The sequence below is a fragment of the Vidua macroura genome, chromosome 1, assembly GCF_024509145.1.
Source record: "Vidua macroura isolate BioBank_ID:100142 chromosome 1, ASM2450914v1, whole genome shotgun sequence".
NCBI lineage: Eukaryota > Metazoa > Chordata > Aves > Passeriformes > Viduidae > Vidua > Vidua macroura.
The window spans coordinates 73,059,263-73,076,670 of NC_071571.1; the positions used below are offsets into that span (position 1 = coordinate 73,059,263).

The 17,408-nt window shown below is 38.4% G+C and overlaps 1 protein-coding gene across 1 annotated transcript in view; it reads left to right on the forward strand.

Moving 5' to 3' along the window:
• DROSHA (drosha ribonuclease III) overlaps positions 1–17,408 on the forward strand; it is a 73,842-nt gene that overhangs the window by 45,694 nt on the left and 10,740 nt on the right. The window contains exons 20-26 of the mRNA XM_053985567.1: positions 606–665; positions 2,618–2,717; positions 5,020–5,122; positions 8,114–8,184; positions 9,258–9,302; positions 12,007–12,164; positions 13,753–13,858. Of these exons, the coding sequence (XP_053841542.1) occupies positions 606–665; positions 2,618–2,717; positions 5,020–5,122; positions 8,114–8,184; positions 9,258–9,302; positions 12,007–12,164; positions 13,753–13,858 (643 nt within the window). The remainder of the gene's footprint in view (positions 1–605; positions 666–2,617; positions 2,718–5,019; positions 5,123–8,113; positions 8,185–9,257; positions 9,303–12,006; positions 12,165–13,752; positions 13,859–17,408) is intronic.

The following is a 17,408-nucleotide window of genomic DNA, read 5'->3' on the forward strand; positions in this document are numbered from 1 at the left end:
AGCGGTGATAAAAGAAAACAGAGGAAATAAAAGATTCTAATAACTTAATGGCATCTTTGGATGTATCTCCTGGTACAGCCATTTTTTCTTTTGAGCTCAGAGGAAGTTACAGAAAACAAGGCCTTTAAAGGTGCTATGAAACATCCAAGTTCCTATTCCCTCTGCCATAGCAACGATCTGCTGCAGGGTCATCCTGCCCTGCAGTTGTTGATTTTAATTAGGTAGGGCTCCCTAGTGTCATGCACAAGGCTTGGAACAGGCTGTTTGTTTCAGTCATCTGGTGCCCTCTGATGGAGAGAGAAACCTGACATCAGTGCCAGGCAGCACTCCTGTTTCCTTTTCCTATTTTATGAAGCTCTGACAATAGCTCAGAACAGAATATACGGAAATTTTGAAGGTGGTGGTGTCAGTCCTGAGTTTCATGATTCACATAGTTATTACTGTTTTGGAAAGGATTATAAACCAGAGAGGGTGTGGGAGGCTGCAAAAATTAGTATTGTGACAGATTAGCAATCAACTCTGATTTTTTTCTGTTTTAATTATGTTGTGTAAATAACCAGTATGTGTTACTTAGGTTATGGTGAATTTTAAAATGCCTTTTTCAGGATTAACCACAATGAGCGTTTAGAATTTCTGGGAGATGCTGTGGTGGAGTTCTTAACAAGGTAAATGGGGAATTCTTCAACAGTTCTCACCTTTGTATGTTATTATTATAGTGTTGTGTTTATTGAACTTTCCAGTGTCTACTTTCACTGTGTATATTTGCAGTCCTGCCTGATATTTAGATCTGCACACCTGAAGACAACTCTCTTGATAATTCTTCCAGTGGTCATGATAAAGCAAGAAAGATTACAAAATAAAAAGTTAGAGTTTCTGTTTCATGGCGTGCAATTTTAAATTGATTTGGGTTAGAGATTATTCAGCTATAGACAAGTTGAACTTTATACCCTTTTTTTAAAGGAAAGATATTTTTCCTAGCATGCTATTTTGTTTCCATGGGTTCTTTTTGTCTAGTTGCGAGGGAGAAGCATTTATGGGTAATGTTGAATGTGTTGCAGTTCTTGTATTTCCAGTAATTAGGGCTGTAGCTTCCATAACAACTTAAATAGTTAAGCACAAATGCAATCTATTCAAAAGTAATGAAAAAAACCCATGGTTCATCAGAAATTGCTCCAGTTCTGGTCTGAGTCTTCTGAAATCAGTGAACAATACTGGCATATTATTAGTTACCTCCATTGTTCTACCTTACCTTACTAGAGGCAAACAGGTTGCATAATATAAAGATTATACTCTATTTTCACCTGCTTTGTTCTACTGTTTTTGATAGAGGTGTAGTCTTGTTTACTGCTAATTTGCTCTTTAAGCCAGTTTGTTATATGAACAACAAAACTGCCTTTATATCTCTGTTCTCTACTAGCCATTAGCTACATGATATTAAAAACTATTAGCCTGTAAAGGTCTCCACTGCCCTTAAAACTCATGGCCTTTTCTCTCATACAACAGTACAGGCTGGAAGATGGACAACTTGCTGATTAAAATGTCTTGCATTTTTCATTGTCATTGTTCATCAACCATCAGTTCACTTTCTGAGCTAGATTTTTTCTCGATTCAGGAAAAAATGAGCTCCATTTTTGCTCAATAGAGCATGTAAGCACCTATTTAAGTCTGATTTTTTTTTTCTACCTCTGTCAACTTCAGATGTCTGCTGTTGTGAATTACGATGCTTGATTGGATTGCCTCTAAGTTTTATAGCAGTTTTTGTCCTTAAATAATCTTGCACCTTGCATTTTTATCCTTGTGTACTGGCTTAATAAAATATTTTAATAATTAGTACCACACAGTGCCTTAATTGGGGAATGTTGAAAACCCTCTATGTGTTAACTTTTTTTGACATGCATTAGATAGTCATAGATGAAAGTATCCAAAATCAGTTATTCATTACTCAGATCTTGATGGGATCAGTGAATTACTTGTTTTGTTTTGTTTCTGTTTTATGAAGTACCTTGCTAGCATGATGACAAATACTATTAAAGGTTGTTAAAAGCTTGTGACTTTTACTTCTTCTTTTTTTTTTTTTTTTGCTTGTTTGTGGAATAATGACTTCACGCATTTGATAAATCCAGGCTGTTGAGTTCTGTTCTTTGTTTCCATTAGAATCTGTTAAAATACTTTAAGAAACATGTATAAACAGATAGATACCCTGTTGGCAGCAGCATCACCTGAAAGCAGTGTGTACCCACAGCATGGCGTTTCTCAAGGCTGAGGCTTCCCTTGTGCTTTATTCCTCAGCATCCTCTAGGTGTCAGCTGTGCTGAACCCTCTGCTGCTAGACAGAAACCTGAGATGAGGGAACTGGAGGCTGGGGCAGGGATTTAGACATTACGTGCTGCCCAGCAGAGAAGCAGCACTCTTCCTGCTGTGCTGCCATTGCTATCTGGTCAGATTGGGCATTGTTTGAATGTTTGTATCTTTACCTTACTTCAAGCTGAGTTCCATTTTGGGAAGGGACCCATATTACCCACTAGGGTCTGAGGGAAGGGCACAGTTGTCTACAGGTGTATGTGGTTCATCTTTAATCAAATGCTAACAAAATCTGGTTTGCTTTTTGTTTTGCCAGTGTCCACTTATACTACCTGTTTCCCACTCTGGAGGAAGGAGGATTAGCTACATACCGCACTGCCATCGTACAGAACCAGCACCTGGCCATGCTGGCTAAGGTACAGCTCTCTGTGTCTCTGTGTTTGACATCCATGGGTAGAATACTATGAGTGCCTAGACTGCTTCTTGAGGGAGCTGCCTGCTTTGAACATCACTTTGTTTGTTGTGTTTTGTGTACAAGATTGGGGATGCAGGAACCCTTTCAGTTTGAAAGTAGATTTTAAAGAAAAAGGAAAACTTTGTGTTTTCTCCAAAGCATGCTTTTGGGAAAAGTGATTTTTGCAGGCATAAAGATAAGTTTTTAGCCTTTGTTGAAGGTGTGCCTATAATTGCCTTTAATTTTCACAAGTAATGAAGTTGACAGTAGAACTTCAGTGAAGAAAAAGAATCAAACTTATAAACATATTGCTTATAAGAGAACTTTCTGATAGAATATGTAGGGAGAACATGGCAACAAGAGGTAGAAAATATGGTGGGGGGGAAATGTCATCTGCTCCATAACCTATGCAGTCATTTTCAGGTCCACTGTAGACTGTCAGAGTAATTAGCAGTATATTAAACAGGGTTTTGGAGAAGAGTTGTGTTATCTCCTGGGAAAAATTAAGATGCCTTAGAATTTTATTTGATTTAGTTCTGTGAACAATGGAGCTTTTTATATTTCTATATATGATATTGGTGCATGGCATTATGATACAGAAAGTTGATTCAATCTTTTCATAAATAGGTAGGTATTCCCTTATTCATTCTTTATTTTGTTAGCTTTTTTTTTTAAGAAACAGTCTGAGACTTACTGATACAATTGATTATGCCACACATGTGCACACACTGTCTGCTGTGTACTGCTGATGGTTTTTAAGTTGCACTTTTAAGCTTTCCTCTCTGTAATCACACAGTGCCCCAGACAAGCTTATCTGATCTTTGGATTTTGGCAAAAACTTCAGGATTTTTAACATATCATCTTTTTGCTCAGCTGTCAGGAGAGGCATAGGGTAGGCAGTGGACACAATAATTTTCTTCCACGTCTTTCTTTATTAATTTAGATAAGCATGAATTGATTGAAACATTTCATATCAGGGCCTTGTTTACAAATATGGTATTGCCTGACATTTGAATTAATGATACTATTTTTAAACCTACATCAAGAAAGCTCATATACTCTTCAAGTCTGTTCACAGCCTTTATCATTGTACAAGGACAACTTTTGAAAATTTTTATTGCAATATTTTAAAATCTGTAGATGCAGCTGTAAATATTAGATATCTGTATAGTCCCAATTTTCCTTTCATGTGTCTTACAAGATGTTCCTGGTTTCATCCCCTGCAGTGTTGTGTTGCATTCAGTTCACTTAATATAATTCTTAGCCTCTCAATGTCTCTTGAACTTGTGGAATGCTGTTCATAACTAAGAAGCAAATGATGAGTATAAAAAGTTGAAATTTTATATAAAACAATTAATATTCTACTCTTATGTTGACTCTAGCAAGCGCTCCACTGCACATTATAAAGTGTGATGGAACACTATCAGTCGTAATTCACAGTGTTCTGGAGCAGTGAATAGGCTTCCATTCATTGAAAATGGAAAACTCTTTTTGGCAATTGAAACATGTCTAAGCCATGCATCTCAAACAACTTAGTCTCCAGCTTTACCTCTTAAATATACTATAGGAGGAGGAAGTTAAAAGTTAACAGGAAATTAATCAGTAAGAACTTACACCCAGCTGGGAAGAGCCTGTTCTCATACAAACCTCACAAAATGCATAAATCTCTTCTTTAAAAATCCCAATAATGGTTTTGTGTCAAAAAGACGAATATATAAAGAGAATCTAGGAGCTCTGGCCGGCATTTCTATAGCAGAATTATCATATATTACAGAAAATATCTGACTTACTATCTGAGATTTTGACTGACAAGCAGAACTATAGTTCAGGCAGCAGATGAGTGTTAATTATGCACTTTTGAAAGGAAGGAGGAAGCTAGGTGGCACTGCAGATTAAAATATGAACCTTCTCTTGCAGTGCCCAGAGGCTACCAGCTGTTGATGGTCTTAGAGGAAAAAGCCAGATGTTCAATGGATTGTGTCTACTGGAGTTCCTTTTCCTCACTGTTCTGCTTTAGCTTCTTTTGGTTTGATAATTCTAGTTTTTCCATGGTATTGCACTCCAGTTGTTTGCCTCTGATAAACAAAGAAAATGGTTTAATTTTAGCCTGTGTCTAAACTGAAACTATAGAGAAAAGCTTCATAGTTCCTTCAAACCTAGTAGCTACATGATGGCAGTGTAATTGAACTTCAGTGACTAAACTGGTACTCTTGTACTTCTAAAGCCATGTTTTTGAGTTTTAACTCTTTCTACATATTTTGCAGAAGCTGGAACTAGAACGATTTATGCTCTATGCTCATGGTCCAGACCTTTGCAGGGAGTCAGATCTCCGCCATGCCATGGCCAACTGCTTTGAAGCCCTAATAGGTAATGTGTTTGCATTTGTGTGTGCAGGCAGGTACATTTTATACGTGTCTGTGTGCTGTGTTGTCTGTGATGGAGGAGATGTGAGCCTGTTGAGTAGTGCTAGTAGGAGTAGGCAGTAGTAAAGCTTCTTGCATCATCTTTGTCCCTTCCCCTCTCCTGCACATGTGCCACATGTATAAACACGAGTGTGTAGTAAACCATGAAAATCTCATCTTCTGTATCTTGGCTCCCACACACTGAAGGTGGAGCCGTTTCTGCAGAACTCCACCTCTCCTGTGCCAGTATGGCCTGACACCTGCCCCCTGTCTGAGGGGAGCAGTTCAGTCACCATGGCCTGGCAGAAGATAAGCAGGCTCACTGCTTCCAGTAGTGCTTGAACAGACCTGCAACCTCAGCCCTGAATTTTAAACTGTAGCTTGCCTTCTGAATGCATCAGGCACTCACTCCCAGCTGAGTCACCAGACTACTTCCTCTGTGCCCTGCTAGCCTTCTGTGAATTTGCAAAGTAAATACCTTTTAGTCTTTGCATTTTTCTTACAGGTAAAAAGCATGGCAATATGCCATGGCTGGTGTAATAAAGCTACCCTCTAACTGAGGGTGAAGGAGAGTTGTATCAAATTTGTTGTTGGGTGCTAAGATGCTGATTTTGACTGGCTGCACTGGTCTATAGGTTTATATTGCAGAGGAAATCAGGGCCTGACCACAGTTACCAAGCCAGGAGGGTGAAAATCTCATTGGTTACATCTGCACAAGCTCTATTTTAAATAGCATATTTTTATGAACCTTTACTTGTTTGAGTACACAAAGCAAGTTAGTCTCACTGGTTTGACTTTGTATTCATCGAGATGTACTGTACAAGTTAGTAGCTGTGGGAATGGTTTAGCCCTGATGCAGGTCTTTATGTACTACATGAGCTCCTAAAGTATTTTGTCCTGCTTTGAAAAATAGATCATAGTTGGCTTAGATGTCAGTAGTTCTTTGCATTCTGCCTTGGGCCAGATTGCATTTCCTCTTATCAAGGAATAAGAGTTTTCTTTTTAACTCTGTTTTGCTTTCCATTAACGCTTTGATCTTTAAATTAAAAATAAAAAGCAAACAGAAGAGGAATGCTAGATATGTATCTGTGTCTTTGTTCATAGGCTTCAGCTTGTCTAGGATGTAGTGATGAGAACTATTTGGCAAGCATTGAGATTTGCTGAGAGAGCAGGCTTGCTGTTTAACCTCCAATACAAAGCTGTTTGCAAGTTAATTGAGCAATGAGATTTTGTCAGTGCTGTAGCTAAAATCTGGGAGCTTGCTATGGGACTATAAAAGTATATGTAGGGTCTGGAGCTCCTATTTGAGGCTCTTCTACAAAGTCTTCATCACAAAGTCCCTGTGATGAACATAAAAAACAGAAGTATGAGCAGGCTGCCTAGGAATTGTTTAAAATTTTGTGCTCTCATAATACTGCTCTTCAAGATTAGTCTTATAAAAACCCAAACTTTTCTTTGAAATGTCCAAAGAAAGTAGTTGACCTAGTGAGGAATCAAAGTGGAAGGTAAAGACAAGGCAAATAATGTTCTTCCTGAATGTGGGAGCATGTACTCCCTTCCTCTGTGTTCTTGATGCAGCTGTGTATTCCATTTGGTTTTATGCTTACAATAACAAGTTTGAGAATTTCAGAAATTCTCATGTAAAACGTAGTAGAGGACAAAATGTTGATACTAAAATATAAGAAGTGCCTGTGCAGATACAGAGCATATAGGATACAATATAATACGTGAACACAAGTTTTGCAGAGCTTGTTAATGATAGACATGTGGAGAGAGCTAGTGAAGGCTGTGTGTGAAGTTTAAAAAAAAACCAAAACATAATCTTCAGAAACTGAGACAAGCAGAGATGCCCTTTCTAGTTCAGACAATAAATTATTGTGATACCAATAAGGAAGGAAGCTAAAGGAAGACCTTGAGCTTTGCAATAGTCCTGACACATCATTTATATGAGTGTAATCTCATTGGAAGTGTAATAGAATAAATGGTAATTGTTTGCTAGTTACTGAAATGTATTTCATGGATTTCCCTATCTGCAAATGTTGTTGTGGTTTATCCCCAGCCAACAGCCAAGCCGCACACAGCCACTTGCTCACTCCTCCACCAGTGAGATTGAGGAGAGAATTGGAAGGGTAAAAGCTGGAAAAGTCATGGGTTGAGATAAAAACAGTTTCATAGGGAAAGCTGTGCACAGAAGCAAAGCAAAACAATAAATCATTTCACTGCTTCCCATGGGCAGGCAGCTGTTCAGCCATCTCTAGGAAAGCAGGGCCCTGTCACACGTAATGATGACTTGGGAAGACAAATACCATCACTCCCAGCATACCCATTTCCTCCTTCTTCCCTGCAATTTATATACTGAGCATGATGTCATGCAGTCTGGAATATCCCTTTGGTCAGTTTGGGTCACCTGTCCTGACTGTGTCCCCTCCCAGTGTCCCAAGCACCCCTTAGTCTCCTCTCCAGTGTAGCAGTACCAAAAGAAAAGGCCTTGACTCTGCGTGAGCCCTGCTCAGCAATAACAAAAACATCTCTGTTTTATCAACCCTGTGTTCAGCAAAAATGGAAAACATATCCCTGTACTAGTTACTGCAAAGAAAATTAATTCTATCCCAGCTGAAACCAGCACAATTGTATAGTTAGCTGTTTACTGGAAAGTACTTCTGGAAATATACTGCATCTAGGTTAATTTGTATAAACTTTTCTCTTTGGATGTATAATTTCCTATCACTGATATAATTATTTCAGGTTTTTCTTTGCACTTTATGACTGTTGATTTATGCTGGTGTTTTAACATGCTTTAAATTTCTCTAAAAAATAGGTGTTGCTACAGAAAGCGTGCTTTTAAAAATTAATGTTGGAGACGAAGAAGTCCAAGATCTTTGACTTTCTCATGCTTAGTAATTTTCTACATACTAATTGCATTATTGACCTTTGACATATTGGTCCCCTCATGTAGGAGCTGTTTATCTGGAGGGAAGCCTTGAAGAAGCAAAACAATTATTTGGACGTTTGCTCTTCAATGAAAAGGTATTTATGTCCTTACATGATTGGATTTCCAGCTCAAAAATAACTTGATGTGCTTTTCTGTCCATTGTTTTACTTAAGGATCAGAAATGAACAGAAATACTGTTTTATGCAGTTCCTAGAAATTAAATTAGGACAGCAAGCTGTACTGATCCAGGCAAAAAAATTATGGTGTTTTCTAAGGTGTGTTTTAGGTTGTGTGGCTGAGGTAGGGAAGGATGGGCTGGTGTGGGAAGCCTGATGGCTTCCATTCAAAGTGGAATGCTCTAAAAACATAAATGGATGCTACAGATCCAGGTGTCAGGCTCTGAGGGAATGATGCACATGTTGAGCAACTATTCTGTTTCATCAATTAAATCATCCTGCCCGAGGATGATTTAAAAGCTTTAAACATATATTTGTGGAAAAAAAAAATGAGGGTGTTCCATTTAGCATTTACCCAATTGCACAATTACAGTGTGCAAGAGCAGATCAGGCTGTATCTTAGATGGTTGTTAGTTAGAACATGTGCTGTATAAAGGTGAAGAAAGGTACCCACTACTGGCACAGCACACGTGGCTGTGGGGAGAGGATGAATTGCATATTATTTTCCTTCCTTTAAGTCTGTGAAATGACAAAGCTTATTAGAAATAAAAGTATTTGGAAGCTTATTGTAATTCACTGTTTATTTTCTGCTTGGTATCTGTAGTGAAGGAAGCCTTTATGAAATAGAAGAAAATAAGTGGTTTTTTTTTTTCTTTTTCAGTCCTTTGGAGAAGTCAAACTTGCTACTGAGGAGTGCTTGCAAATAAAGTTAGTCCTGAGGCTTAAACAAATCTTTTTCTTCCTTTAACCACTTTTTATGTGGTTCAAGGATTTTTCCACCTCTTTGACACAAGCTAATTGGGAGAACTACAGGCAGTTTGAACAGCAAATACATGATTTTAAAAATTAGTTTCCCAGCACTATTGAATTTGCAATAAGCAGAGTCAGCATCTGAAATAGTTCAGTATTTCAAGTAATGACATTTTATTTAGTACTGTGGAATTTGTTAAATGACTCCCTTGAGCATTAAAGGCATCTCTCAATGTTTGCAGGACCTGCGGGATGTATGGCTTAATTATCCACTACACCCACTCCAAGTAAGTGTATCCCTTTCTGTAATAAATTTCACAGTTCTGTTTTATTTTGAGGGATGCTTTTCCATAGGTTTCCATTGTGATGACATCTCAGAAATTGTGCTAAAGAGTAGCCAAAGGAATATATATATGTTTTCCTTCGTGTTTGGTTTGTGATTTGTTTGGTTGGTTTTTTTAAATAAGTAGTGAATTTTTGCCTCTCTGAGAATTAATCATTCACCTTTCCTCTGCTCGTGTTTGTTGTATAACTTTGCCTATACCGTAAATCCAACGAGAGGTAACGTTTTGACAGCTTCTTGTTTGTCTTCTCTAAGTTGGAGGGAAAGGGTGCAAAAACAATCAATGAACATATTTTCTTAACCTGAAATTAGGACTGAAACCTTAATAGTAGGAAGGCACGTTAATTGAATGCCATAAAAGTTTAGATTTTATTAGATTTTGATTTTGTGTGTGCGTGCCCATGCAATGATAGTGTGGTTGTTACAGTATGGAGATTCTGTATGGAGAAATTATGAAGGTCTGAAGGCTTACTTGTCCTCCATGTATTGAAGGATACAAGTTCACAAGCTGTTGGTTTATGAGGCTGGAAGTTGGGAGATTGATATCTGAGTCCATTCTCCCTTACTGAATTCTTGGGCAGACATAGAGCAAGTCTCAGAGCCTCTCTGCACTGTAGCTCCTTGTCTTCAGTGCAAGCAGGAGTGTGCAAGAGTACTGCAAGAAGAGCAGAGAATGCACAGACAAAATCTTCAGCAACAAATCAGTGCATATGAAGATTTTTTACAACCACATCCCTCTGAGTATAAATTCAAAATACTCTTAATGGAAGATAACATTTTGAGATTCAGCACTAGCTGTCCTGTGTGGTGGCACACGCAGCTCCAAAGAAAATTGTTCTTACTCTGAATTTCTTTGCTCTTACTTTATTTTAACCTTTTCATCCCTGCTTTCACAAAGAAGCAACAGCCAGTGTAGTAAGCTTACAATTTCTTATTACTGCCTTGACTTGTGTGATGAAAATTGTTTTCTTCCACATTCCAAAACTATCCTAGGGGGTTTTGACAGTAGGTGAAACACAGGCATCTCAGACTGGCCTTTTGGCACAGCTAGCCTGAAAAATGGCATTTTTAAAAATTACTAAAAATCACTGTAACAATATGCCAAATGAGATCCCAATCAATAAAAAAAAGCTCTGGGAAGATAGCAGAATTATAGAGCCTCATTTCGGTGTACTTGGCAATAGCCAAGTCTGTAGAAATGGTTCTAAAAAATAATTAGTGGTCATCTGGATACATATGGACTCTAGAAAGAGTCAGCATGTAAGGACAAGTCCTGCCTCACTGATGTATGGAAGGTTTTAGGGGACAAAACAGCATGTGATAATGCAGATGATACTGTCTGCTGGGTTTCCTGAGAGGCTGTTGGAAAGACAGTCAGGAAAGACTTTCAAATTTTTTATCTTTTTTTTAAGAAGCAATTAAAAAAAGCAACTCCAATGAAAAATGTCAGTCCATACCAGATTAAAAGGAATGGCTGAAACATAAGAAATGGAGAACAGGAGTGAAATGACCGCATCTTGCAAGGAATGGTGATCACTGGCAGATTTCCCTCGGGATTTTTGCTAACGTACAGGCTGTTCTCATTGACAGCCTAGGGAAGAGGATGAGCAGTTTGTTGACAGTACCAAATTATTTCAGGTAGCAGGGACAACAGCAGACTGAAGAATTGCACTCTGGTTGTGAGAATGCAAGGGTGACTCACTGTGGAGTTTAAAAAAGCAGAAGAAATTCTGTGTAGGTGAATAGAAAGGGCTGTGCATGAGTAAGCAAAAAGCAGTCTCAGCTCCACATGCAGCTGAACAGGTTTGGAATTTGGTGCAAGGGTATGTAGCTCTATGAAAGTGTGAACTGAATGCTCTGTACAGAAAACAGAAAAATTGAATGTAATCAATTAATAGAAAAGGGGCAGACAGCAAACCAAAAATTATCTCAATGCCAGTTTAAAAAGCTGTGGTTATTCTTACTTTTCTTTTAGGCATCCTCTTCTGGATAAGTCTTCCTCTAAGGCATTACTGTACCAAAGAGATGCTCAGAATAGGTGGAGGAGGAAATGCTTAAGCCATTTCCCAGCTCCACAAAGGCATTTAACAGTGTCATCACAGTAAGGACATCAGACAAGAAACTGATAAGAAAAGATATTGACCCAAAGAAATAATTTTAATTTTCTTGTGTTAGTGTGCCCTTTTGAATTTCATATTTAAAGTGTTTATTCTTGATGTTTTGATACTTAAGGAAAGTGGGAGAAATTGATTTGGGTTTTGTCTCGTCTTGACACGCTGTCAGTCTGCCAGTTGTATTCTAATAATTTTTGAATCTGTTGCTCAGTTGCAAACAATGTGATAATGTTAGAAAATGCAGAAATATACAATTGTACATGTTTTGTGAAAGTTTGTATTATGCTACAATGCATCCACGTGTAGAAACATGCAAGTGATGTGTTTAAATGCCTTAGCTGTTAAAAAAGCATACATCAGAACTCATATCTTCCTTAAGTGGTAATTAAAGAGGCAGAGCAAACTTGGTTTTCTCAGTTCAGCTGTCCACAAAACTTGTTCATTGTATTCTGTGCCCTTGATTTAGAGAAGGCTTTCTGAAAATTTCTGCAGCAGTCTGAGTTTGTCATTACTTACGCTTCATTTTTCTTGCAGCTGCAGGAGTCCAATACTGACAGGCAACTCATTGAGACCTCTCCGGTTCTTCAAAAGCTTACAGAGTTTGAGGAAGCAATTGGAGTCATCTTTACTCATGTTCGACTTCTAGCACGTGCATTCACTCTGAGGACAGTAGGCTTTAACCATCTGACTCTGTGAGTACATAGCAAGAGTCCTCATGTAGCTCTGTTGGCCCTTCTGTTAGAGTATTCCAGATTGCCTAGTTTGTAACCAAACTATGTTACATTTATTTCCTGGAATAGAGCAGCTATGTTCACAAGCCCTCCTGGCTCAGTGTGCCATCTCTCACAGTTGTCAGTAGCAAATACCTTGGGAAAGACTGTAGAAGGTGTTAAGGGACCTATGCTGGTGTTTATTTTGAGCTTTTTGCATGACTGATATTTGTACATCACTCCTGAGACCGTAGCAAAACATACCTGGAGGTACATTTGGGCAGATAAAAGAAGTAAAATTACGTTCTTTGGTCCAAGCACAGCCCTTGTGTTCTGTTGCTTGCAAAGCTGCCAGGCCCTGGTTTCAAGCAAACAGTATTATAGAATATGATGGGTTGGAAGGGACCCATTGGGATCATCAAGTCCAACTCCTGGCCCTGCACAGAACACCCCAGGAATTGCACCATGTGCCTGAGAGTGTTGTCCATACACTTCTGAACTCAGACAGGCTTGGTACTGTGACCACTTCCCGGGGGAGCCTTTACAGTGTTAAACCACCCTCTGGGTGAAAGACCTCCTGATATCCAACCTAAACCTCTCCTGACTCAGCTCCATGCTGTTTCCCTGAGCCCTGTCTCTGGTCATGAAAGTGAAGAGATCAGTATCTGCCCCTCCATTCCCCTCTGCAATGAAGTCTTCCCTCAGTCCCCTCCAGGCTGAATGAAGTGACCTCAGCTGCTCCTCATATGGCTTCCCCTCAAGACCTTTCACCATCACCTTTCACAGTTGCTCGCCTTTGGACACTCTGTAACAGCTTAATGTTGTCTTTATATTGTAGCACCCAACACAGGCCCCAGCACTCAAGGTGAGGCGGCCCCAGCTCAGTGCAGAGCGAGACAATCCCCTCCCTTGCCTGGCTGGCCATGCTGTGCCTGGTACCCCCAGGACACACTTGGCCCTCCTGGCTGCCAGGGCACTGCTGACTCATGTTCAACTTGCCCTCGACTAGGACCCCCAGGTCCCTTTCCACAGTGCTGCTCTCCAATGTCTCATTCCTCACTTTATGCACACAGCTGGGGCTGTCCCAGACAGAGAATCTGGCACTTGGCCTTGTTAAACTTCCTATCAATGCTTGCCCTTTCCAGGATCTTGTATGAGTTTAAACCCCGATCCTTTTCTTTCTTGTGAATGGACATTTTTCTCTGTTGAAGTATTGCATTCATTAGTTCATTTTGTTAAAACAAGGTTGAGATAGAGATCTTATCCCAGTACAAATTTGGTGTTAACTACTCTTCTCCTTCATTTAGTCTGTGATCTGTAATCTAATGATTGCATTTATTTGTAGCTATCCCGATTTGCTTTTTGCTTTTTGTAAGTTGGTGTTACTACAGTAATGAGCTGTGTTTTCATCTCACCTGATTAACACTGAAAAATTGTCTTAAATGTGTTTGGAAATGAGCAAGGCTCACTTTCAAATCACTCTTCATTTTAATTTGTGTGTGCATGCTGGTTTTGGTTTTTTCCTCATGAGTGCTTATTGATTTTGCTGCATTGATGTCTCATTTTTCAGAGGCCACAACCAGAGGATGGAATTCCTGGGTGACTCCATAATGCAGTTGGTAGCCACAGAGTATTTATTCATACATTTCCCCGATCATCATGAAGGGCACTTAACGGTGAGGCTGCCATCAATCATATTCTCCATAAGAGCAAGAGTGGGATGGAGACCAAAATTATCAGAACAGCTAGTGAATTGTTCTGAGTTTGATTAATAAAAGAAGCCTCAGCAACCACTGGTCTTAATAAGGCTTTGTTAATTTTAAGTCATGAGCACTGCAATGAATAGAAAATGGTGATTTATGAGCCCACTGCAATAACTTCTGTTCAGTCTGTGAAATGGATCAAAATTTTTAAAGATGTCAGCAATGAAATTGAAGATTAAGACTAGTTCTTGTTTAAAGATGAGTGTCTTAAACCATTTATTCAAATAGATGTATCATGTGACTTTTTTTTATTCCTGACTTCTAGTCTGTTGAACATGCATACAGGCAGGGTTATACATCCTGATAAAAAGGTTTTACAATTTATTTTGGTCTGGTTTTCTTCTTGTCTTCAATCTGGACTTCCTGAGGTAGCTTTTGAATTGAATTTTGTTATAGTTATAGTCATCTGTTGATTGCTATAGCCTTTTAGCCTCTCTTATCTGGGCTTTGAGCAACTAAGTTTGGGGACCTTTCAACAATTTAGAGTACTTTAAACACAGCATGGTGGTATGACTAGGTTTTCCCTGATTGTTGCATTTAGCTCTGCAGCTAGAGAGTTGTGTCTTTGTTTGAAAGTAACAAATTTTGTTGGGCTTACTAAATTTTCTTAGTTTACTTGATCAGCAAGCAATACATATATCAGGAATGTGAGTCAAGTTTTCTAGTTAAAGTTAGGAAGTAGCCTAATTTTAGAGGGGTTTCCTCAGATCAATAAAGGATGACAATGCTAAGTCTCTAGCAGGCAGTGTGTTATCAAGAATATGATTCTTGAATCTTTTGGGCTAAAGCTATTTACAAGAGAGGAAAAAAGTACATGCTGTGACTAAAAGTTACTTGAGTTTTTTTTCACCATTTCTTAAGTTTCAGTTATATTTGTATGGATTCTTCTGCACCATTGAGGAGACAGGATATAAAGCCTGGTGGGGTTTTTTGCTTTCTACATGACTTTTAAGAATGTAGGCATCCGTGGTCTTACAACTCTTGCAAGAGCTATTTGGCCAGAAGGATATGGGATGTTGCTGTTAATGGGTGTAAATGCTCAGAACAATGATGAGAATGTCTTTTTGTTGCTTAATGTAATGATTAATGAGTTGGAAAGTACAAGTTGCACACTTCAGTTTTTAGGCAAAACTGCAAAGTTAAAGTGGAGTGGATGCTGAAAACACATAAAAAGATGAAAAAGCAGGCAATGCCTAAAATAAAATTTGAACTGTGGAGATGTGTTCATGTGTAGAGAAAAAGAAAATTATTTTAAAATGTTTTTAAATTTGATGACAAATGAAATGAGACATCTGAGAAAGGAGACTGATAAAGTGGAATCTGAAGAGAAACAGCAAACACTAAGCTCTTTCTCCTGTCATCTGGGAACATACTTAAATTTGAAGTAGTAATACAACATCAACTAAATGGTGTCTGGTGTGTTGAGGGCAATTTTGGTGAAGGATTCTACTTGACTGGCAATGCAGTGGCTTCCCCAGTGTGGAGTGATTGCTTGTGGAGAGATGTCTGTAAAATAACTATACTTAAGAAAAAGAAAGGCGAACATAGTATCATCTACATACTTGGAGATAGCCAAATAATGTACCAGAAAAGAAGTTGAGATTTTGTTGGATGCTGGAAGATACAGCTTCTACAGTACTGTATGGATACAGTATGTTATGGATACATTCTTCTGGTACAGTCATGAGTAGTGATATGTTGGGTGAAGATGGAAGAATTAGGAAAAAACTGCTTTGTAATTGAAGTCAAGCTCCAGTTGAGCATATCATGTGTCACAGCATCTGCAGTGATGCAGGCTGTTACCAGTGTAGAGACTAACTCTAAAAAAGCTGCTGCACAGAGACTGTGTCTTCTCTATATCATTAAGAGGAATTAAGTTTCTTGCTCAATCACACTTAGAGAGGAGGTGAATTCTAATACAGAGCAAATTGATAACCACAGTGCTAAGAGGATAACTGGGCACTTTTTTTCTATCTCTAATTCACTGAGTAGTGTATATGTTACTCTTTTGTTTTATGATACTACTAATCATGATTATGGATCCCATCAAAATAGATAGTCTGCAAAGAAAACAAAAGAAATCCTTCTTCTCCCCTTACAAGAAACAGATTTTTTCTCTTGGGACACTGCACTTCTGTCTCATAGGTTGCATATTAGGATACTGTACTTAGGATATTGTTGGGGAAAGTATAGTTTATTTATCTTAAGGACATAAAAGGAAAGAATTTTGAAAAAGGAACAAGTAGTAAATGAGTTTAAAGAAAAGTTAGGGAGATAGGTAATAATACTGTCTGCAGTTTGCCTAGTTTACGAAGATCAAGTTATGAGTATCTGCTTCATACATCATTGACAAACAAATTATGAACATACTGTTCTTTGTTTATCTGTTGTGAGAGATGAAGTATCAAGTGCAGCAAATAAATCTTGATTTTTCATAAGCCCAGCTGACGTGCTGGAGCCAGGTAGCATATAACTTGTATCTAATAAGCTGAGCAAATGTGATATGGAAGACAAAAAAAAGGAAAAAATGTGTGTGCAGCATCTCGACTCTAGCTTGCACATAAGTTGTGGAAAAGAGAGACATTCTTTACTTCTCACTCCTACCTCTTGTAGTAGTTGTAACTTCTTTAATGCTGTCCCATTTAAAGCAAAAAAGCAAACAAGCAGGAAAAACGCTGACCTCTCCAAAGGTTCAGAAATTCTCCCTAAAATTCCAGAATACTCCTTTAAGCTATGTGGGAGCTCTGTGTCTTTGCTAGAGCTCTATGTTTAAGTAATCTGTCTGGACCCAAGGTTAAGTATTTTCATGACACATCCTTGACATTGTCATATATGGAACATGTTAGGGCAGATCTGTGTCCGGGATGCATTGGCTCAGCTGTGCTGCCTTCTAGCAGAGCAAATAGTGCATACAGACTGTCCATCTGTGTAATTTTTTTCTCTGAACAAAGGAATAGAGCAGCTTCCTCATCTGCTCATTCTGAAACACTGAACTATCTTGCTTTAATGTTTATTTGTTTCAGTCATCACATACTTATTTATTATTTGGTGGACACTGGGGGCTGTTCCGTGGACCCCAGAATATTGTTTACTTACACTTTATGTGGGAAAATGTATACAACTGTGTATTACTTAAACTAGAAAACTGCAGATTAGCCAAGAAAGTACAGGACTCATGAAGAGATGGTACATAATTGCAAGGAAGCTCACAAACAAGCATTTTAAATGCATGACATATATACAGAAGTAAGGTGTCCTATAGTAGCTCTTAACTTCTTTAATGCTGTTCCATTTAAAGCAAAAAAGCAAGCAAGCAGGAAAAGTAGAATAAGATTGTGTCCATAGAATAAGTAAAGATTGGTGAGAAGAATTGAAACAGAAAGAAAAATCATCAGTAGAAAGAGTGACAGAGTGTGTGTCTATATAAATCACTTGAGATGTCCTGAATCAAAGCATCAGTAAA